This window comes from Prionailurus bengalensis, chromosome C1 (assembly GCF_016509475.1).
Source record: "Prionailurus bengalensis isolate Pbe53 chromosome C1, Fcat_Pben_1.1_paternal_pri, whole genome shotgun sequence".
NCBI lineage: Eukaryota > Metazoa > Chordata > Mammalia > Carnivora > Felidae > Prionailurus > Prionailurus bengalensis.
Genome location: NC_057345.1, coordinates 65,281,497 through 65,304,175, shown reverse-complemented (window position 1 = coordinate 65,304,175; position 22,679 = coordinate 65,281,497). Strand labels below are relative to the sequence as shown.

The window sequence follows — 22,679 nt, the reverse complement described above, 5'->3', positions numbered from 1 at the left end:
TGTAGAAAATTCTCTTTTTTCCTGTCATTATTCACTCTGAAGTGAACAGGAAGACTTCATAGTTAACGTGGCCCAAGCCTAGATAATTAATTCTGATTTTTATGTTCTAATTATCTGTATCTGTAGAAGTATATGGGTGATATTTAAGTCTGAGATTTTAAAGTTTTAAATTTTGTTTTAAAACATTTCATGTATAATTTTCTTACTATGTTTTCCGTAGTTAAATATTGAAAATATGGGGTACCTGGGTGGCTCAGTCGTTTGAGCATGGTACTCTTGATTTTGGCTTTGGTCATGATCTCACAGTTCATGAGTTTAAGCCCTACCTTGGGCTCTGTGCTGACAGTCTGGAACCTGCTTAAGGTTCTTTCCCTCCCTCCCTCCCGCCCCTCCCTTGCTTGTGCACTGTTTCTCTGTTGAAAATAAATAAACATTAGGAAAAGTTAAAAAATAAAAAAAAAAAAGATTCTCTCTCTCTCTCCCTTTGCCCCTCCTGCGCTTGTGTGCACACACACTCGCTCTCAAAAATACATATATATTGAAAATAATTCATTCCATGAATTCTTACTTAAAAGCCAGGGAAAGCCTCTTTCTGATTAAAACTTAAGACTATGGCTGCATTAACATGTTGTATTGTAATTTTTTGCAAGCCACCTCTTTTACTTTGTATTGTTACCTCTAGCGTATTTGGTAGCAGAGGTAGCTGTATGGGAAAGTTAAAATATAAAGCAGGTTACTTAATACATTGATAGTCATCCTGATAAACATAAAATCAAGTTGTTATAATTATTTGATTTTTACGTTAGTTTAATTATGACTGAGAATTTTTTTGTGGCGATTGATTCTTTACTAGGGATTTAGCCTAGTAAAGATTTCCTAGAACATGAACTTTCTTTAACATTATCATAATTATTAAATTCTTCTTGCTTTAGGTATGGAGGAGGACCAGCTGTCAACCATCTGTACATTTGTCACACTTGTCAAATTGAGGCAGAGAAAATTGAAAAAAGAAGAAAAACTGAACTGGAAATTTTTATTCGGGTAAAAGTTATGCTTTTCAAGTTGGAAATGTGATTTAGGATAAAGATCACTGGCAATTAGCAGAATCGTTGTGTTAATGAAATGATTAGATGAAGGAGTTGTAGGTGTTCAGGGTGTGTAACAGCCAGAGACCTCCAACAAGTCATTAAAATTCTAGTGAGTTAAGGTCTCCTTTTGTGGGGTTTTGTTTTCATGGATTGGTAAAAGATTTTGTTGTACAGATTGGTACTTGCAAGAAGTCTCCTTATTGAAATGGTAAATTACAGGTTTCCTTTAGTGTTTTTCTGGAAGTATTATCTACCCAGACTGCATTCTCTACTTCCATCTTTTTGTGAAATATAGTATTGTTTTGTGGGACTGTCTATACTTTCAAATATACTCCTCAAAATGAGTATATTAAGAAGCATTCCTTGATTGCAAGCAACAATATGAAGGTCATTACAGAATCAGTAGGAAGAGCTAAACAACCAGGTTTTTGTTTGCTTGTGGTTTTTTTTTTTTTTTTAATTTTTTTTTTTTTCAACGTTTATTTATTTTTGGGACAGAGAGAGACAGAGCATGAACTGGGGAGGGGCAGAGAGACAGGGAGACACAGAATCGGAAACAGGCTCCAGGCTCTGAGCCATCAGCCCAGAGCCCGACGTAGGGCTCGAACCCACGGACCGCAAGATCGTGACCTGGCTGAAGTCGGACGCTCAACCGACTGCGCCACCCAGGCGCCCCTTGTGTGTTTTTTTTAATAATCTATTTGATTTTTTTTTTTAATTTTTTAACGTTTTATTTATTTATTTATTTATTTATTTATTTATTTTTAAATTTTTTTTTCCCAACGTTTTTTATTTATTTTTGGGACAGAGAGAGACAGAGCATGAACGGGGGAGGGGCAGAGAGAGAGGGAGACACAGAATTGGAAACAGGCTCCAGGCTCCGGGCCATCAGCCCAGAGCCCGACGCGGGGCTCGAACTCACGGACCGCGATATCGTGACCTGGCTGAAGTCGGACGCTTAACCGACTGCGCCACCCAGGCGCCCCTGTTTTATTTATTTTTGAGACAGAGAGAGACAGCATGAACGGGGGAGGGGCAGAGAGAGAGGGAGACACAGAATCGGAAGCAGGCTCCAGGCTCTGAGCCATCAGCCCAGAGCCTGACGCGTGGCTCGAACTCACAGACCATGAGATCGTGACCTGAGCTGAAGTTGGATGTTTAACCGACTGAGCCACCCAGGCGCCCCAATCTATTTGATTTTTTAAGGAAGTTTAACCTGTATCTGTGCAGTTTTCACAGACTTACCAATATAGCAGAATTAGCCTTTGATGATTTGAAAGTAAATTGGATTATCTACTTTTTGAAAAGGATCAACATGCAAGTAAATTAAAAACCATTTTAATTTAAAATTTAAAAATGGGGGAGAGGTGGGCGATACAGGGATACATATATAGGTTGTGGTTATGGAATGAATAAGTCACGAAGGAATGTAGTCAATGCTACCATAAGAGCAATGGATCAAGATAGGTGGTAGCTACACTGGTCGTGAATACAGTATAATGTGTAAACATGGAATCACTATGTTGTACACCTGAAGCTAATGTAACATTATGTGTCAGCTATACTCAGAATCATTTAATGTGTATATGCTGACTGAATGACCCATCCATATGCAAATTCAGGGTTTTTCTGTGTGCTTAGAGCTGTTTGATGGTCTTAGGCTCTGAAGTTTTAAAATACTATAGTGGTTGAGGAAAAAAGACATATTTAAACATGCACTAATGATATGCACTAATTCAGAGAGGCAAAATGAAGTAATTCATAGGTAATTAAGTAAAGAGGAGAAACTATTGTAGTATCACTGGTTAATTATAGCAGATTACCAGTCTAGATGGTGATGATGATGATTTTATATACACTGCTAGGTTTTATGGGGGTGCCTGAGTGGCTCAGTCAGTTGAGCATCTGATTCTTGGTTTCAGCTCAGGTCATGATCTCACAATTCATGAGTTGGAGCCCCATGTTCGGCTCCGTGCTGGCAGCATGGCGCCTGCTCGGGATTCATTCTCATTCTCTCTCTCTCTCCCCCCCGTCTCCTCCTCTCCCCCTTTCCCCACCCCCCCCCCTCTTTCCTGCCCCTCCCCTGCACACATGCTCTCTGTCTTTCAAACTAAATAAGTAAACACTAAAAAAAATAAACAACCAGGATTTACGGACAAGGACTAGTACAGTTCCATTTATCTAGGTAACAATAAGTAAGTATCTTCAAAGTACTGTTGTCAGTAGCACAGTTCCAACTTTTTATTTATGGTCCAAAGTTCCAGTAGAGAATCCTAATAGAGTTTCAGTCACCTGAGAACCATGTGCATTGATAATCCTACAAAGACTATATTGGTGGAGGGATGGGTTATTTTTTAAGAGAAAATTGAGATTCTTTCAGTAAAAAAGGAGAGGAACTTGTTAAATAGACAAGAGATGGGGGTACCTGGGTGGCTTAGTTGGTTCATGGGATTGAGCCCCATGTCGGGCTCTGTGCTGACAGCTTGGACCCTGTTGAGGATTCTTTCTCACCCTTTCTCCCTGCCCCTCCCCTGCTTGTTACCTCTCTAAATAAATAAATAAACATTAAAAGACAAGACATGAACAGTATGTTCCATGTTATGGCTGCCCAGCACATGTTCACACATCATACACATGTATACATACTTGCTTTTCTTCATGGATTTAGAATTTTTTGTGTGTGCCCTTGCCTAAAGTAAAGAAATTTTCACACACACAGGAAGATAATATAGGTATCAATTTGTGTATTGTGCTTAGGCCTCATTTGTTTCCTAAATTTAAGGAGGCAAGTTATAGTTGAATATTTAAAATAGTTCACTCCAGGGTGACTGGATGGCTCAGTTGGTTGGGCATCTGACTTAGGCTCAGGTCATGATCTCGCAGTTCACGAGTTCGAGCCCCGTGTTGGACTCTGAGCCTGCTTTGGATTCTGTGTCTCCCTCTCTCTCTGCCCCTTCCCTGCTCATGCTCTGTCTCTCTCAGAAATAAATAAACACACACACACACACACACACACAAAATAGTTCATTCCATGAATGCTTGAATAAATGGTTAATGACTATATCCATTAGGGTTGGGGGAACAGAAGTTATTGTAAGTATTTTGAATATAATAGGAATATAGGCAAAGAAATACTTAAACAACTACTGAAAGGACTAGTCAGTGAAGGTCAAGAAGACCATTTATGGCGTTTGGACCATAAATAAAAAGTTGGAACTGTGCTACTGACAACAGTACTTTGAAGATACTTACTTATTGCTACCTAGACTTATTGCTGACTCTTAAGGTATCTAGAAGTGGGATAGGCTGCTGTGCTGGAGGTAGGAGAGGTGGCCCGTGGGGGTTTCAGAGCCCAAACAGGTTAAGGAGAGCTTCTTGTGTGGACCCGGTCAAGGGGGTTGGAGCCCAGGTAAGTTGAAAATGGATACCCATGTTGGCTGGGGGTTGGGGTGCAGTGGGTGATAGGATTGAGGAATGGATTCCATATGTAGAGTTGATCAAATAATAAGTATAGTGAGAGCCACATTTCTCATTGTCAGATAAGAGTTACAGGTATGCAAAGGGAGAAAACTAAAATGGATCGTGTTACTAGATTGGACTTCTAGGTATCTTTGTGAACTCATGGTGATACATATATACACACATACATACAGAGGTACAAATGTGTGTATGTGTACACATGTATAGAAGCAGATGGATGTGTATATATGTTAATTCCCTACCTTTGTCACTGAAAGGGCCTGGGAGCAATGCTAATTCCAATAGGATTGAAAATACCTAGCTTTCATCAGGTCCTGGCCTCTTAACATCTTTCTTCACTAAAAGGTACCAGCCTTCCTTAGAGAAGTGGCTGGTTCATATCAATGTTAATTTCCAACTTTTAGTCATTTCTGTTGCGTAGGAAAATGTCCTTGTGTGTATGAAATGTACACCAAGATGTTTGGAGGAAAGGAACATTTGCTTAGCAGCTTACTCTCCATGGTCTAAGTAAAGGAAATTTCTTTGTGTCATATTGGAGTTTTCCTGTAAGTTTGAGATCGTTTCCAAGTTAAAAAATTTAAAATTGTGCAGTCCCTGGAAATTATCTCAACTGTTTGCCACTGGTAATTCTCAGAATAATGCTCAGAAATCTATTAAACTTGATAACCTGCTAATCTCAGGACCCTGGTGGGTTATTCTCAGGATGCTCATAAGACACAAGATGCTGCTGCTTTTAAAGATGTTAGCTGCCTGTGACACCAAGTAAAGGATTCTCGGGAAGATGCTTGGCAGTAGTGGCAAAATCCTATTTATGCCATCTGTGGATGCTTCAGTCCTACTCACAGCTGCCACCAGAGGGGAGAAGTTGCTTTCTTTTGTGCCTTCTATATATTGCATAGATCATTGATAATGCCTAATCTGTAGTACTCCTGGCATGGGATCCTGGAAAATGTAGGCTTCTCTTCACAGAAGGGAGTGTAAGAATGAATGGAAATGATGCTTTATTGGCTGTACAGTAAAGTCTGTCTCTTGTCACCTCAGTATTCATGCATGTAAGCAACAGCAGTAGCAACAATATCATGTTTCTGTTTAACACCGTGCAACCAGCTCATGTACCAATACATGCTGCGTTTACATTTTCCTAAACTTGGGAGACTCAAAGTTCTATGAGTCACTGTATCCATTTTTGGATGTTAGTCATTCATCTTTAGTTCAGTCAGTTCAGTCATAATATCCCTTTCATACTGTGAAGAATAAACTATAAGATTAACTACAACCAGTATACCTTATATGAAATAGTAGAGGAAGAAAAGTAAATTTGTAATTATTTACAAATTTGCTAAATGTTTACAGATATGTATATGCGGTAAGGAAGAAATATGTATGTACAGCTGATCATTTACCCATTTCATATTCTCTGTTTTCTCAATCAGCACTTAAGTTGGTTGTGGTTGTATTTACCTAGACCATCATTACTGAAGAATCTGAGGTCTTTGTAATCTTGCCTGGTTTAGATTTCTCTAGTTGCCTATTAGCTTTTAACCTCTGGGTTTGGAAATACTGAATGGTGCTTGCTGTGGGTTGAATGGCGGTCCCCCCAAAAAGATATATCCATGTTCTAATCTCTGTGAGTTCACCTTAATTGTGAATATGACCTGATTTGAAAAAGGGTTTTGCATATGTAATTAACTTAAGGATCTTGAGATGAGATCATTGTAGATTATATGCATGTACCCTAAATTCAATGATCAATGTCCTTATAAAAAGACCTACAGAAGAAAGAGACTCAGAAGAGCTGAAAGCCATATATAGGCAGGAGGCAGAGCTTGGAATATATAGCCACAAAGCAGAAACTTTAAGAGGCAAGGAACAGAATTTCCCCTAAAATCTTCCCTAACGTATGTTCCTGCCTACACCTTGATTTTGGGCTTCTGTTCTCCAGAACTTTGGAAGATTAAATATCTGTTTTCAGATACCAAGTGTATGGTAATCTGTTATACAGTAGCCCTCTGAAACTAATACAGTAGGTATAATCTGGTTTTCAGACATAAGCCTCTTTGTTCCTGTTGTATAGTGGCCATTTTATTTCAGCCTTTAAATACCCAGTACTGTAACCCACTCTGCCTCTTGGTTCAGTGACTAGAGGAACCATACATAACCAGAGGAGTATTTCAACTTTTAGTCCAGAAAACCATTGTTGTTTCCCTGTGGAATTGAATACCTCCAAACTAGTAGAGGCCAAAGTTGTGGAGATGAGAAGCAAAGATTTGTATGTCATTAGGTACTTTCTTTACCTGGTATCTAGCCTCATGTATTCTGGTTATGGGGAAAATACCATATACTGATTTCTAGTTTGGAGCATATACCATACCACAGAGGACAGTACCAACCCCACAAAATTTTGCCACCCATGCACAAAAACTGAGTCTTCAATAGGCCAGCAGCTTTTAGGTGATGCCACATGATAAGGTCAGTGACTCCCATGAATGTGAGCCCGACGTGGGGCTCGATCTCACTACTGTGAGAACATGACCTGAGTTGAAATCAAGAGTTGGCTGCTTAACCAACTGAGCCACCCAGGTGCCCCACGGAAAATATTTTAGTAGACATTCTCTCTAAGAAGGGGTGACTAGTAAACACACAAAAGGGTACACTATCAGCAATCATTAGGAAAATGCAAGTTAAAACCTGTGAAATACCATCACACAATTCTTAGAATAACTGGATAATATCAAGTGCTTACAAGAATGCAGAACAAGTGGAATCGTCACATGCTGGTGGGAATGCAAAATGTTACATGCCATATGATAGATTGGCAGTTTCTTCTAGGTTCAATAAGCATAAGTGCACGTGACTCAGCAGTGTCACTTCTGAGTATTTACTCCAGAGAAATGAAAACTTATGTTCACAAAAACTTATGTTCACAAGAGGTGTGCCTGGCTGGTTCAGTCTGTAGAGCATGTGACTTGAGGTCGTGAGTTCAAGCCCCATCTTGGGCGTAAAGCTTACATTAAAAATAAATAATAGAGGGGCGCCTGGGTGGCGCAGTCGGTTAAGCGTCCGACTTCAGCCAGGTCACGATCTCGCGGTCCGTGAGTTCAAGCCCCGCGTCAGGCTCTGGGCTGATGGCTCAGAGCCTGGAGCCTGTTTCCGATTCTGTGTCTCCCTCTCTCTCTGCCCCTCCCCCGTTCATGCTCTGTCTCTCTCTGTCCCAAAAATAAATAAACGTTGAAAAAAAAAATAATAGAAAAGAAACGTGTGTACAGATGGTCATAGCAGTATTGGTCATAATTGACCTAAACTGGAAACCATTGAAATGTTTTCGGCTGGCAAATGGATAAACAAAATGTATAGCTCTATAATGGAATAATACTACTGGTAGTAAAGAAGATTGGAGTATTGATGCATGCAGCAGCATGGATGAATCTCAGAAACATTAGGCCAGGGGAAAGTAGATGTGAAAAGGCTATGTGATGTTGAATTCCATTTATATGAAATATCTGAAAAGTGGGAAACCATGAAGACAATGTACATCAGTGGTTTCCTGGGGCTGAGAATAAGAGATTGATTGTAGGATGGTGCAGGGGAACTTTTTGGGGTGTCAGAAATATGGTTTATGGTTGTGTTGCAAAACTATAAATTTACTCCCCACCCCCCCTTTTAAAGCAGGCTCCATGCCCAGTGTTGGACTTAAACTCACAACCCTGAGATCAAGAGTTGGATGCTCTATAGATTAAGCCACCCATGCATTCCACCCCCCCCCCCAAAAAAAGAAAACAGTGTGTGAGTGTAAAACTTAACACTGGAGTACAAATATAGGTGCCCTTGGTAGACTGGAACTTAAGTAGAGTTTCTGAAAAATTGAAAAAGTAGATAGGATCAGGTTGAAGAAGCAAACCAAAGGCCACAGGAAATATCATACAGATTTCAAGCTTGAAAGTGGCAGACACCAATAATAACTTCAGCATTCTGTCCCCTGCATTGTACAAGGCAACAAGCATAAAGGTTTTTGCCTGGATACAGCAGTAAATAAGGAGATGTGGGTCAGTTAAAGAAGAAATTATCTTAGGTAGTTTCTAATCCATAGAATTGTGATTTCTTAAATTAAGCTTTAAAATAAACACAATTGGGGGTACCTGGGTGGCCCAGTCGGTTGAGCATCTGACTTTGGCTCAGGTCATGATCTCAGTTTGTGAGTTTGAGCCTTGCATTGGGCTCACTGCTGTCAGCACACAGCCCGCTTTGGATCCTCTGTCCCCTTCTCTCTCTCTACCCCCCCCCCCCCCCGTGCTATATAAAAAATAAATGAACATTAAAAAATTACAGTTGATCCTCAGAGAGATAAAGACATAAAGATATTATATCATAAAAACAAAACTCAACAGATGAGTTGATTGAATAGCAGCATAAATAATGCTGGAGAGCAAAGTGGTGTACTGAAAGGTTTTCCAGAGTTTCTCCTAAAATGAAACACAAGGATAAACAGATGGAAAACAGAAGTTTCAACATGTTGGATAGATACAGAATCCAATGTTTTTCTAATAGGTAATTTTATTTTATTTTTTTAATTAAAAAAATTTTTTTGAGAGAGTCAGAGCATGTGAGCAACTGGGGGAGGGACATTTGGAGAGGGAGAGAGAATCCCAAGCAGGCTCCACACCCAGTGAGGAAGATGACTGAGAGATTGAGCCCAGGGTAGAGCCTGACTCAGGACTTGCCATGAAATTATGTCCTGAGCTGAAATCAAGCCACCCAGGCACTGCATATTTATTTTAGAAGAGACTAGAGGGGAGGAACAACTATTAGGGCAACAGTTTAGAGAAATTAACCTGAAGTAGAAAAAAACATGTATCTTTTTTTTTAAGTGTTTTTTTTTGTTTTTTGTTGTTTTTTTTTTGAGAGTGAGCATGAGGATGAGTTGGGGAGGGGCAGAGAGAGAGAGAGAGAGAGAGAGAGAGAATCCCAAGCAGGCTCCACACTGTCAGCATGGAGCCTGATGAGGGGCTTGAACTCACAAACCATGAGATCATGACCTGAGCTAAAATCAAGAGTCGGATGCTCAAACCGACTGAGCCACTCAGGTGCCCCAACATGTATCTTTAAATTAATGAGGTGGTTGTAGTTAACTAAATAGTTTAAAAACCCCACCTAGACACATAAGAAATATCCTAATGCCAAAAATGAAGTCCTGAAAGTATTCAAACCTGATAAAGCTATGTGCTAAGTGTATTTAATTGGTATAATCAATCTGACATTACGTTTCAGAAATCTCCATTCTCTAGGGATAAATTGTGCATCATAGAAAGTCCCAACTTTAATTCTCTACCTTGAGACAGACATACTTTGATTTCTTCGTTAACCATCAGACAGCCACAGTGTTTTTCATTGCCTTTCATTGTTCTGTGGAAGCAACTATCTTATATCCCAGAAAGATCCTTGCCCTCAAATAACTTTAATAAATAAATAATACATGATGTATTGAAAGGTAATGAGTTCTGTGGAAAAGGAAAATAATAGAACAGTGTACTAGAACATAGTACAGTGATGATGGGAGGTGTCAGGTGCAATTTCAAAAAGGGTGATCAAGATAGGCCTTTATTGAGAAGGTGACATGTAAGCAAAGACTTGAAGGAGGTGCGGAAGGTTTTCAGATAAGCGTGAAAAGGAGTGATGGCCATGTAAAAGCTTTAAGAAGCAGGAATGTAAATATTTGGTTCTGGGAATAACAAAGAGGTCTATGTGACTACAAGTGAATACATGATGAAGAAAGTATTAGAAGATGAAGTCAAATCATGGAGCCAGATCATGGAGGTACTTCTGTGCTATTATAAGGATCTTTGGGGATAATGGCAGGGTTTTACTAGATTTGATTCTAGGAGAGACATTATCTGAATTTGGCTGTCTTTGTCCTCAAATAGTATGTACCATGGGCATTTAGTTACCCATAATGAAATATTTTTAAGAGTCTCCTCTCTTTTCACACGAATACAGGTAGATAAATTTCAGATACCCTTCATCTTTCCCAAGCTCTTTGCCTCCACCTTTCTTTTCATACTAGTTTTTCTATCATTTCAGCTTCTTTAGTTGAAAGCAGTAGTAGCCCACATTAGCTAACTTAAGCAAAAAAGAAATTTATCAAAAGGTAAAACTGAATAACCAACTTCTCCAGAATTTTAGATTCCAGGCTAGTTCTGAGTATGTAGCTAACAAAATTGACATTGGAGTGACTTCATTCTCACCATTAGATCGCTCCTGAAGATTTCCATTTCTTTTTTTTTTTTATTTAAAAAAAAATTTTTTTTTTCAACGTTTATTTATTTTTTTGGGACAGAGAGAGACAGAGCATGAACAGGGGAGGGGCAGAGAGAGAGGGAGACACAGAATTGGAAACAGGCTCCAGGCTCTGAGCCATCAGCCCAGAGCCTGACGCGGGGCTCGAACTCCTGGACCGCGAGATCGTGACCTGGCTGAAGTCGGACGCTTAACCGACTGTGCCACCCAGGCACCCCGAAGATTTCCATTTCTAGTAGAGTTTTGCCTAGATGAGTCACATACTCATTTCCTTAGGCCTTAGAAGAGGGAATGGAACAACTTTAGGGACTTTTGTCCCACCACTTTTGGGAATTTGTCCTATACATATATGTATATTGTTGGTGAAATGACATGTACAAGATTATTCTTTGCAGCACTGTGCTTGTAATTCATTGCAGCATTGTGTTTGTAATAGCAACATGTCCACTGATATCTTAAGTGAACAGAAGTAAAGGGTAGACAGTGGATATGATATGTTTAAATAAGATTTACACATTTGATTTTTAATAAATATGTAGAGTATTTGTTGTTTTGAAGACTTACCTTGACCATTTTCAGTTATTGTCTTTGATTCTCCTTTTGTGTATACTTGTAAATTTTGAGACATAACCTAGACTTGTTTATTTATAGTGTTACTGTGGTACTAAGATAACTTAGCATCAATGTACATCACATTCTTTACGAGGAACTGGCCTTCTCAGATGCTAAAGTAGAATGGTTGTATTCTGCTATAAAACAAGTTTTAGATATTAGGTGACTGATTTTTTTTCTTCCTATAGCTAAACAGAGCATTCCAAGAGGAGGACTCTCCAGCTACTTTTTATTGCATCAGTATGCAGTGGTTTAGAGAATGGGAAAGTTTTGTGAAGGGTAAAGATGGAGGTAAGTGGTTAACTGAAAAATGAAATTCTTTGTTGGGGCGCCTGGGTGGCTTGGTCGGTTAAGCGTCCGACTTCGGCTCAGGTCATGATCTCACGGTCCATGAGTTCGAGCCCCGTGTCGGACTCTGTGCTGACAGCTCAGAGCCTGGAGCCTGTTTCAGATTCTGTGTCTCGCTCTCTCTCTGCCCCTCCCCTGTTCATGCTCTGTCTCTCTGTCTCAAAAATAAATAAACGTTTAAAAAAAAAATAAAAAATAATAAAAAAGAAATTCTTTGTTGATTTTTTTTTAAATTAACAAATACTTTTTGAGTATCTGTATGCACTTGGGATTATATACCAGTGAGAAAAAGAGAAAAAGATCTAACAGTCTAGTGTATATTCTGGTTATATAAATGCTTTAAACCTATTTCATGAATTATAGCATATTCATAGCAGGAATAGAGGAACCGAACAAAATTAGTCTACAATCTTAATATCGAAAAGTTAAAAAAAATCTTCCCAACATTGGTTACATAATGGTTTAACCATTACTACTTTGTGGACTTTAAAAACAAATTTGTGGGGCGCCTGGTCAGCTCAGTTGGTTAAATGTCTCACTCTTGATTTCAGCTCAGGTCATGATCTCATGGTTTGTGGAATTGAACCCCACACTGGGCTGTGTGCTGAGGGTGCAGAACCTGCTTGGGACTTCTCTCTCCCTCTTTTTCTGCCCCTCCCCCACTTGCATGCACTTTCTCTCAAAATAAATAAACATCATAAAAAATTTAAAAATAATTTTTGTGACAGTATGTGTAAAAAGATGTTCTTGATATATGAAAAAGGTTGCAATACTGTATACATCCTCTGAAACTTTTATATTTAAAAAAATGGCAAACATATGCAAAGGCAAAAAACCCCACAGATATTAAACCTGCTTATCTCTCTGTAATGGGATTACAATATTTTTTCTTCCTTGTGCCTTTTTTTTTCCTTCAGATTTTAGTAATGAACATGCACTGTCCTTTTATATTTTGTATTCAAGGGGAAAATGGGTGTTTTTCCCCCTTAAATTAAAAAAGGATGTATTTTAACATTTCATTTTATAATGCTTTTGTAATGTTTTTAGTTTAAATAATGACAATCTGAAATAAATCGAGAATTACATGATTTCTTTTTAAAAAATAATTTTTTTAATGTTTATTTTTGAGAGAAAGAGAGAGTGTGAGCAGGGGAGGGGCAGAGAGACAGGGAGACGCAGAATCCAAAGCAAGTTCCAGGCTCTGAGCTGTCAGCACAGAGCCCAATCCAGGACTCGAACTCACGAACCTCGAGATCATGACCTGAGCCCAAGTTGGATGCTTACCCAGCTGAGCCACCCAGGCACCCCTACATGATTTCTTTTTAAATTACAAAAGAATTGTTCTTTTATAGTATTAAAAGTGAATTTTATTTTACTTTATTTATTTATTTTTTAAAAGTGCATTTTAACCTGTGATCCTCAAATGGATAGTTAAGATAGAGATTTTGGATGGTAGTGAGAGAGTCTCTTTCCCCCTTTCTTTCTTGGTTTTGTTTTGGGGGAACCAAAAAGACCCAAAAAGAAGCTCAGAAGACAGTTCAGAATTCACTATAATAATCAGTGTGATTATATAGTTGCATTCCTCAACTATTTCAAGCACAGAAATATGTAATTCTTTGGTGCATTCCTTTGAAAAGTATGCATTTTGATCACTTGTTTTTCCTTTTGACTTAGATCCTCCAGGTCCTATTGATAACACTAAAATTGCAGTCACTAAATGTGGCAATGTAATGCTCAGGCAAGGTAAGTTTGACTAATATTTAAACTATCTGTCACTGTTAAGAATATATCATTACTAGCCATCTGTGCCACATTTTTTACGCAGCTCAATGATATAATTCATACATGAAGTAGGACAAATACTTGCCTAAAAGTTGCCAGTGTTTGTTATTTGAGCAAAGGTTTTAAGGCTTTTGTATGAGCTAGGAAAGAGTACTTAAGACAGACCATATGTTGCAGCTTATAACAATATGGGCTGGTAATCTGAAAATTCATGTTCCACAAGTTCTCAGTTACCCTGGAGTATTTATGCTGGGGGGAGGGTACATTATGAATGTTTTTGCAATATGAATATGTAGGATTGTAAATATTATTCTGTTTGCACTTAATTTTAGGAGCAGATTCTGGTCAGATTTCAGAAGAAACATGGAATTTTCTACAGTCTATATATGGTGGAGGGCCCGAAGTTATCCTACGACCTCCAGTTGTTCATGTTGACCCTGATAGTCTGCAAGCAGAAGAAAAAATTGAAGTAGAAACTCGGTCCTTGTAATTTTGAGGATATAGAAAGTTCTAATGAGAAATCATTTTCATTTCCTCTCGCATACACATGCAAAAACATTCCTAAAAACATGTTTATTTTCTTGATTTTTAATATTTTATCTCTTATTCCTTCTTACTGGGCATTATGGAAGAATGTGTTAAATGTATGATATACTACAGGTTGGTATATTTAATGCTAGATAACCTACCGTAAAGTCTTTCAGTGTGATATTTTTGAAAGAGAAGGGATAATTGTGATCATTTGGTAATCAGTAGGTTATCTTTGACCTTTATACTACATGCAAATCCATAGTATCCTTTGTAGTTTTGTAAATACTTTTGCTTTGGAAACTTTTTCATTACCTTAAAATACCATAACTCTGACCAATCATTTCAGTTCTCCAGAAACCTAATTTAATTGTATAGTTTTGACATGGCTTCATATAATAAAGAGCCTATTTTAAATTGAAAGTTGTAGTCAGAAAAATGGTAATTTCCTAAAGCTCAGGAAACGTTAAGGTGTCACTTCTTTTGCACTGCAGCATATAAACTAGCATATTAATATTTACAAAATGTCTTTTTGAATGTATCAAGGATGTATTTAGTTTGAGTGGAATTTGTGTCAGCAGTTATCAGTAACTTATTGCCTCTTATACTGTAAAAGGTTAAACTTCAATTCCTGTAACCCTGGATAGTATTCATTAATATTAGTAAAAAACTTAGAGTTAGTTTTAGGGCACTTTTTATTTTGAGAGCATGAAGTATGGAATGTGTTGATGAGATTGTTGATAAAGCTAAAGACACTTGCAAAATGATTTTTTTAATGAAATGCATAAAGTCTTTTTGGATAATATAGTATGCACTGCTATTTGCTTGATTATGTGATGTCAAAACTTTAACTATATTCCAAGTACAAAAACAAACTGGATTACTTTGAGGATGTTGAATAGCATTCATGATGGTTTGTTTTGGTGTGGGGCAATTGCCACCAGCTAAAACAGTGTTGTTAAAATTAGTTCAATAAAAATGATTTTAAAATGTGTAACTTGGGTGTTGAATTGACTTGATGAATATTAAGTGTGAAAGGTATAAAGTTTGCTAATATTAATGTCTTCCTGTTATTTCTTAATCACAGGTAGGCAAAATAAGTCATTTGGTATAGTACTTAAAGTTTTGATGTTTAATGAAACAGCGAGCTTAATTAATCAGCATTAAGATGTATTTGAATTTTTAAAAAGATGTATCTAGCTTTCAGATTTCTTCTTCCTCGTAGTTACATTATGATCCTCTTCACAGATTTAATGATGTTGTATCCAACTCTGAATCACCAGAGCTTATTGTAATTTTGGTATTTAAGAGATAGTCAAAAAAGGTTTGTTTTTAATAGTGCTTGTCATTTATTGAATATTTATGATGTTTCAGCCACCTTACTAAAGTGCTTTACTTATGTTTAATCCTTATTACAGCGTTATAACTTAGATCAAGTGGCTTGCCCCAAGTTACACAGCAAAGAAGTGGCAGATGGGGACTCCCAACTCCAGTCAATGTAACTTCATACCAGTGCTTATTCACCATTTTATAATATCTCCCAATGAATTCTTTTGAAACAGATGATAGTATTAGTCACATTCATTATTAGCATTACTATTTTCATAACAAACTTTGGAAGATTATGTGTGATTAATTATATCAGAAAGAGGTAATTTCCCTGTATTTTGAAGCTGCTCCTGTAACTCTCCAAGATGATAAGTTTGAATATACTTGTTACCGTTTTGAAGGATTGCATGTAAGGGGATTAGGTAAGAAACTCTTTCTCTTTTTTTTTTTTTTTGAGAAGGAAAGTGCATGTACAGAGGGAGAGCAGAAGGAGAGGGAGAGAGAATCTTTTTTTTTAAATGTTTATTTATTTTTGAGAGAGAGAGAGTGTGTGTGAGTGAGCATAGTGGGGGAAGAGGCAGAGAGAGACACACAAAATGTGAAGCAGGCTCCAGGCTCTGAGTTGTCATCACAGAGCCTGATGTGGTAGCACACAGTTTGAACTCACAAACTGAAGTCATGACCTGAACCGAAGTCAGATGCTTAACAGACTGAATCATGCAGGCACCCAAGGGAGAGAGAGAATCTTAAGCAAACTCCACACCCAGTGTGGAGTCCAGTGTGGGTCTCAATCCCAGGACTGTGAGATCATGACCTAGGCCAAAATGAAGAGTTGGACACTTAAACGACTGAACCACCCAGGTGCCCCAAGAAACTATTTTTTTAGGGGAAAAAACCCAGGCCACTGTTCAAGACTATTTTAATGATAACACAGCTACTACTAATCACTACTAATGCTGAATTCCTACTAATGCAAATGTTTGGCACAGATTAATATGCCCAAGTACACACAACTAAGTGTCAGATTCAAACCCAGATGTGTCTTACTTCAAAATCTATGCTTCTTTCAGAAGTCACAAGTAAATTTCCATTTAGAGAATCCAATTACTGTTTCTCAGCCACTATTATATCCTGAAACTTCCTTCTTTAAACTTGCCTGGTGCTGCATTTTATCCATTTTCTTCCTCCGCATATCTCCCTATTTAGAGGGCTCACTCACTTCCTTGCTTTCAGCTATCACTTTTTTTTTTAAAGCAATCTCTACATACAATGTCGGGCTCAAACTCTCAACCCCAAGATCAAAACTCTGTGCCAAATATATATGTTCATATGTTAGTTACCTAAAACTCAAAAGTTTGAAAAAGCAGTATAAATAGTTATTAGAATGGGCTCTAGAGTCCAGTGAATGTATTGGTTAACTTCTGGTGCAAAAATGCTATATAACAACCACAAAAATTCAGTGGTATACAAAAACATTTAGTTATTTTACAAGTTTGTGGAGTTCAGCAAATCAGGCTGTGGCTGGTCTCCACTGGGCTCACTCATGTATTTGCATTCAGGTTTGGCGTTGGCTAGGCAGGTCTTGAGACTTTGGCTGGGCTCACTCATTTGTCTTGAATTGGGCTCTGTTTCTTGTGTCCTTCACCAGGCTAACCCAGGCACGTTCTCTTGTTCATGGCAGAGGAGCAAGTTGTTTTCAAACCTCTGCATGTGTCCTATCTGCTAAGAACTCATTGGCCAAACCAAGTTACATGGTGGAACCTAGAATCAAGGGATGTGGGAATACAGTCTACTTTTAATGAGAGGAACTACAAAGTCACATGGCAAAAGGTGTGGATACAGAGAGATATGAACAATTAATGCCATTAATGCAGTCACTCTAATGTAGTTAAACTGCTCATTTTTGAATCCTGGCTCTGCCACTTACTAGCTGTAAACTTTGACACTTACTAGCTGTAAACTTTGACTGATGTTGGTTTCCCCATCTGTAAAATGAGTACTATCTTGGGTTGTTGTGATACTAAATGCTTTTTTTTTTTTTTAATTTTTTTTCTCAACGTTTATTTATTTTTGGGACAGAGAGAGACAGAGCATGAACGGGGCGAGGGGCAGAGAGAGAGGGAGACACAGAATCGGAAACAGGCTCCAGGCTCTGAGCCATCAGCCCAGAGCCCGACGCGGGGCTCGAACTCACGGACCGCGAGATCGTGACCTGGCTGAAGTCGGACGCTTAACCGACTGCGCCACCCAGGCGCCCCCTAAATGCTTTAAAAGATACAAAGTACCAGGGGCACTTGGGTGGCTCAGTGGGTTAAGTGTCCTGACTCTTGACATCGGCTTAGGTCCTGATCTCACAGTATGTGAGATTGAGCCCCATGCAGGGCTCTGTGCTGACAGCTTGGAGCCTGCTTGGGATTCTCTCTCCCTTTCTCTTCTCCCCTGCTCACCTGCACATGCGCATGTGCTCTCTCTCAAAATAAAAATAAACATCAAAAGATACAAAGTACATAGTAATTGTATATCTCTTCCCAATTTTGGGTGCAAAAAAATGTGCCCTGACAGATACATCATCCTACAGTGCTTTTTACATGTCATCAATGGCAGAAAGTCCAGGATCCCAGTCCATTTCTCCGTGTGGCTTTAATTGCTAAGTGGGTAAGGACTTCAGTAACTCGTCTGAAGTGTGTACATTTGGCAAGATTATGAACGTATAATTATGATAGCAACTGTTCAGGTATAGATTTATCAAACAAGCTCTTTGGGTTTAAGTTCATTCGATTTTCTTTCTCACCCATGTGAACTTGTGCCATAGGACCTGTGGACACTGAAGGGTGAAACTGTTCATGAATATAACAGCACGTATAGTTCTCTAACAGCAGTCATGATGCTACTCAGGTTGAAGACTATCTTTTGTAGTATAACAAAGCCCTCAAAAGTTGGTTAAAACAAGGATTTATTATTTTTCACGATCTTGTGGGTTGTCTGGAGTCACTCATGAGGCTGCACTGAGCTGGCAGATATGCTATGTTGTTAAGTCCAAAAAGGCTCCTGACATAACTGGAGCCTTGGTGCTGATTGTTGGCTGAGCCACAACATTCATTTCCATCAAGGTCTCCATAGGATCTTATCCTCCAGGACCTCTCCATGTGGCTGCTCTCAAGAATAGCCTGATTTTCCTTACTTAGAGGATTCCAAAAGCGTGAAAGAAAAAGCTGTAAGGTTCTAAACGGTTAGGTCTGGAACTGACACAGTGTCATTTCTGCTATCCTCTATTGGGAAGGAACTATATAGGGGCCTGAATACTAGGTGACCATTCACTGGGAGATCCCAATATAACCATCTCACACATTTGACCAACCTGGTAAAGCAAGGGAAAAGCAGGAGGGGGTCACACATACTTGGTTATTCCACTTTAGTGCTACAAGGATTAATCTGGGTTCAGATGGTCAGAACCCAGTAAAGCGTTCTTTCTTCCACTGTAAAGGTACTGATCAACTTTTCCACTAATAATTTTATCTACTGATGAGTATTCCCTGAATCAATGATTTCATTACAGGTTGCAAAATGGCAATTTAATCATTCTAGGATTTCTTTTGAGGGACTTTTTCAACATCACTCTATAAATGAATCGTAGAAAAAGAAAGTGGTTCAGGATCTGTAATGTGATAAATGTTGAAACCAGTACTAACTTGGTGCTCCTGTGGTCAGTTGAGATCCCAGAGATTAGTATCTATGGACTGTACCATCCCTGGAGGATGAATGGAAGATCATGAAGGAATGGGGGGATCATCTGAAGAATTGTTATAATTCATTTATCCTTTTCAATATTTCCAAATGTTTCCTTTGCTAAATTAGTCTGTTAAGAGTTTCTTACCTGGGCTATGCTGTTGCCCTCTTTCAAGCTTAATAGAATTGCCTTCAGCCTAGGTGGAGAGATGTTGTAATAAAGAGCCCCACAATATTAGTTGTTGGATTTACTGTAAAGAAGCTGTTGAGGATACAGTTCACTATATGACATAATCTTGTTTTGATAAATTGTGGGACAAATTTATCTTTGATCTTAGTACTGGGAATAGTAATGCCTCCCCTGAGCAACTGGTTTGTTATCCTATGGATGCTGACACTGTCATAAATGATCTTGTTTTTCCTTGTTACAAGGTATGCCAGAATTGAAGCAGTGCTCAGGACCCTAGAATAGGTATTTTTGTGCATTATTTTACTTCAACTTACCCATTTTAATCATTTTAAATTTGATTTTGTCTATTGTATTAATGTTTTTTGGTAAGCCCCATAAGTATTTTTAGAAATAAGCAAGGATAATTTAAAAAAATTTTTTAAAGAATGTTTATTCATTTTTGAGAGACAGAGTGCGAGTGGGGGAGGGGCAGAGAGCGAGAAGGACACATAGAATCTGAAGCAGGCTCCAGGCTCTGAGCTGTTAGCAGAGACTGATGCAGGGCTTGAACTCAGGAACCTCGAGATTGTGACCTGAGCCGAAGTCAGACGCTCAACTGACTGAACCACCCAGGCACCCCAAGGATAATTTTTAAAAAAATATGCCAAATATACTGGTTTTTTGGGCAGTGTACAACAACGTCTTCCCCACTAGTCAGTACGCACCAAAAGGATTTGTCTTGTTCACTCCTGTGCTTACCACAGTGTATGGCACAAAATCTGTAGCTGGTAAATTTCTGTCAATTAATGTTGATGGCTCTCTTTCAAATTACCTTCTCCCTGGTTTTGGAGGTACTATTCTATCCTAGTTTTCCTTTTACTGTTCTTGCCTCTTGCTTCTCCTCTGTAATTGTCCTTTTTTTTTCCCCTTTGCCTCCAAATGTTTGAATTTCTCAAGGTTTTGTTCTACATTTTCAGTTCTTCTCATTCTTTGTGCTCTTCCTGGATAATCTAAACCCAGGATTCAGTTTCTGTTTGTATGTTGGAGACTCACAAATCTGTACCTGTAGTTATGACCTAGGGCTTGCATCCCAGATCTATATATTCTACTGACTCCTGGGCAGCTTCATTTGGATGTATGAGTTAATTCAAATTCAGTATACCCTAATGGCAGACATCATTTCCTCCCCTAAACCTGCTCCTACTTATGGTATTTCCTATGGTCTTCAGTGACACCTCCATCTTTCTGGTCACACAACCCAGGAATCCTAGACTCCCTTTTAACATACTAAGAAATTCAATCAGCTACCTAAATCTTGGAGATTTAGCCCCCCAAATAACCTAGATACATATTTGGATATAAGGGCATTTATCAAGCCAATCATTTGTAAGCAGGAAAGTAGAATAGCCTTAATACCCCCAAAGAGAAAAACGTTTAAATAGATTATATAACCATCTCCGAACGATATGACATGGAAAGCATGAGCTAATGAAAGTGATTAGGGTACATTTCATATTTTATATATATCCACAGTAAAAGTAGCAGCTTATTTCTGGTGGTAGTAGTTCCGTGTTTTTAGGGGCCTTTCCATCAACCTCTCTCTGTGTAATGTTTTATACCTTCTGCCTAACTCCTAAATGCACATTCACACTTTTGGTTTCATTCAGCCCAGATGTTATTTCCTCAGGAAGCCTTCCCTTTTTCTTCTATCTAAAGACCTCAGAACATGTACTTTGGAGCATATGGACATATTTTCATTAGTCACCTGTAATTTTCATTCATGGTGCTTATCAGTTTGAAACTTTTTTTTAAGTAGGCTTTACATCCAGAGTGGAGCCCAGTGAGGGGCCTGAACTCACAACCCTGAGATCAAGACCTGAGCTGAGATCAAGAGTCAGACGCTTAACCGACTGAGCCACCCAGGTGCCTCTAGTTTTAATTTATGTACAGTATTTGCGTGATTCTTTAAAAATTAAAAAAAATATATTTATTTTGAGAGAAAGAGAACAAACAGAGGAGGGGTGGGGTGGGGGGAGAATCTCAAGCAGGCTCCACAATGTCAGTGCAGATATCATGAACCATGATATCATGACCTGAGCTGGTATCAAGAGTTGCATGCTCAACCGACTGAGCCACACAGGTGTGCCTGTATGATTATTTCTTGAATGTCAGTCTCCCTCCCTAGACTACAGGATCTGTAAGAGTAGGGTCTATGCTTGCTTTGTTTACTACTGTATCTCCAGCACCTTGTACAGCAACTAGCATGCTTATTGAATGAATGAACTAACTACATAAATGGTTTTCTTTTTTTTTTTAATTTTTTTTTCAATGTTTATTTATTTTGGGGACAGAGAGAGACAGAGCATGAACGGGGGAGGGGCAGAGAGAGAGGAAGACACAGAATCGGAAACAGGCTCCAGGCTCTGAGCCATCAGCCCAGAGCCTGACGCGGGGCTTGAACTCCCGGACCGCGAGATCGTGACCTGGCTGAAGTCCGACGCCCAACCGACTGCGCCACCCAGGCGCCCCCATAAATGGTTTTCTAAGCATGTCCTGAGGCAGTGCCTTAAAGGCAGATGTCAGTGGTTGCCAATTCCTAGGTCGTTTTATTTGGATTAAGTATTGGATTCTGGCAGAAGACTATGTGTGTAAAAGGAATCCCAGTGCTCCAGTAAATATTGTGCAAATCCCTGAATTAGATGATCTTGAAGTCTCTTCTATCTTCAGTATTCTGTGATCCTAGATGAAAACAACCAAGAGCATATGGGATATATCATAATTAGGGAGTGACCTTCACTAGTGAACTTGGCAGTGGTTTCTTTTTCTGAGTGCAAGAGAGCTCCTTTTCCCCCCTCTTAGATAATTGAAGATCTAAGGGGGGCTCTTATCCCTTTCTGCTTGGCCAGGATCTACACCCAGGCCTAGAATTTTCTCTCCTTGGCCATCTTCTTTACCATCAATGAACTAGTCTATCCCCCTCACCCCTTAAGTGCTTGCTCCAAAGACCCTAGAACCCTGCCACTTGGGGCTACTTGTAGTTCCCCTCTCACATTCCTACATACTCTCAATCATGCAGTTCCCTTAGCTGAGAATGGTCTTTTTTTCTCTGCTTTGCAAACTCATGCTGTAACCTGAATGCCAACCCTTGTAAAAAGCCTTTCCCAACCCTCCTCTGTTCCCACAATATTTGTATCTCTACATAGAGCCTTCTGCAGTTCAAATTTATGCAAATTACATAACTCTCTAAGCCTATTTTCTCACCAGAAAAATGTGAATAGTGTCATAGGTTGGGCTCTCCAAGAAGCAGACATTTACGTGATTAGTGT

At 38.9% G+C, this 22,679-nt stretch overlaps 1 protein-coding gene across 3 annotated transcripts in view; it reads left to right on the top strand.

The window, feature by feature from the left end:
- Positions 1-15,126, top strand: part of USP33 (ubiquitin specific peptidase 33) — a 65,161-nt gene extending 50,035 nt beyond the window's left edge. For all 3 annotated transcript variants that reach the window (XM_043575319.1, XM_043575318.1, XM_043575317.1), the window contains 4 exons: positions 933-1,041; positions 11,660-11,762; positions 13,494-13,562; positions 13,934-15,126. In XM_043575319.1, the coding sequence (XP_043431254.1) occupies positions 933-1,041; positions 11,660-11,762; positions 13,494-13,562; positions 13,934-14,091 (439 nt within the window). In that variant the 3' untranslated portion in view covers positions 14,092-15,126. The remainder of the gene's footprint in view (positions 1-932; positions 1,042-11,659; positions 11,763-13,493; positions 13,563-13,933) is intronic.
- Positions 15,127-22,679: the final 7,553 nt, after the last annotated feature.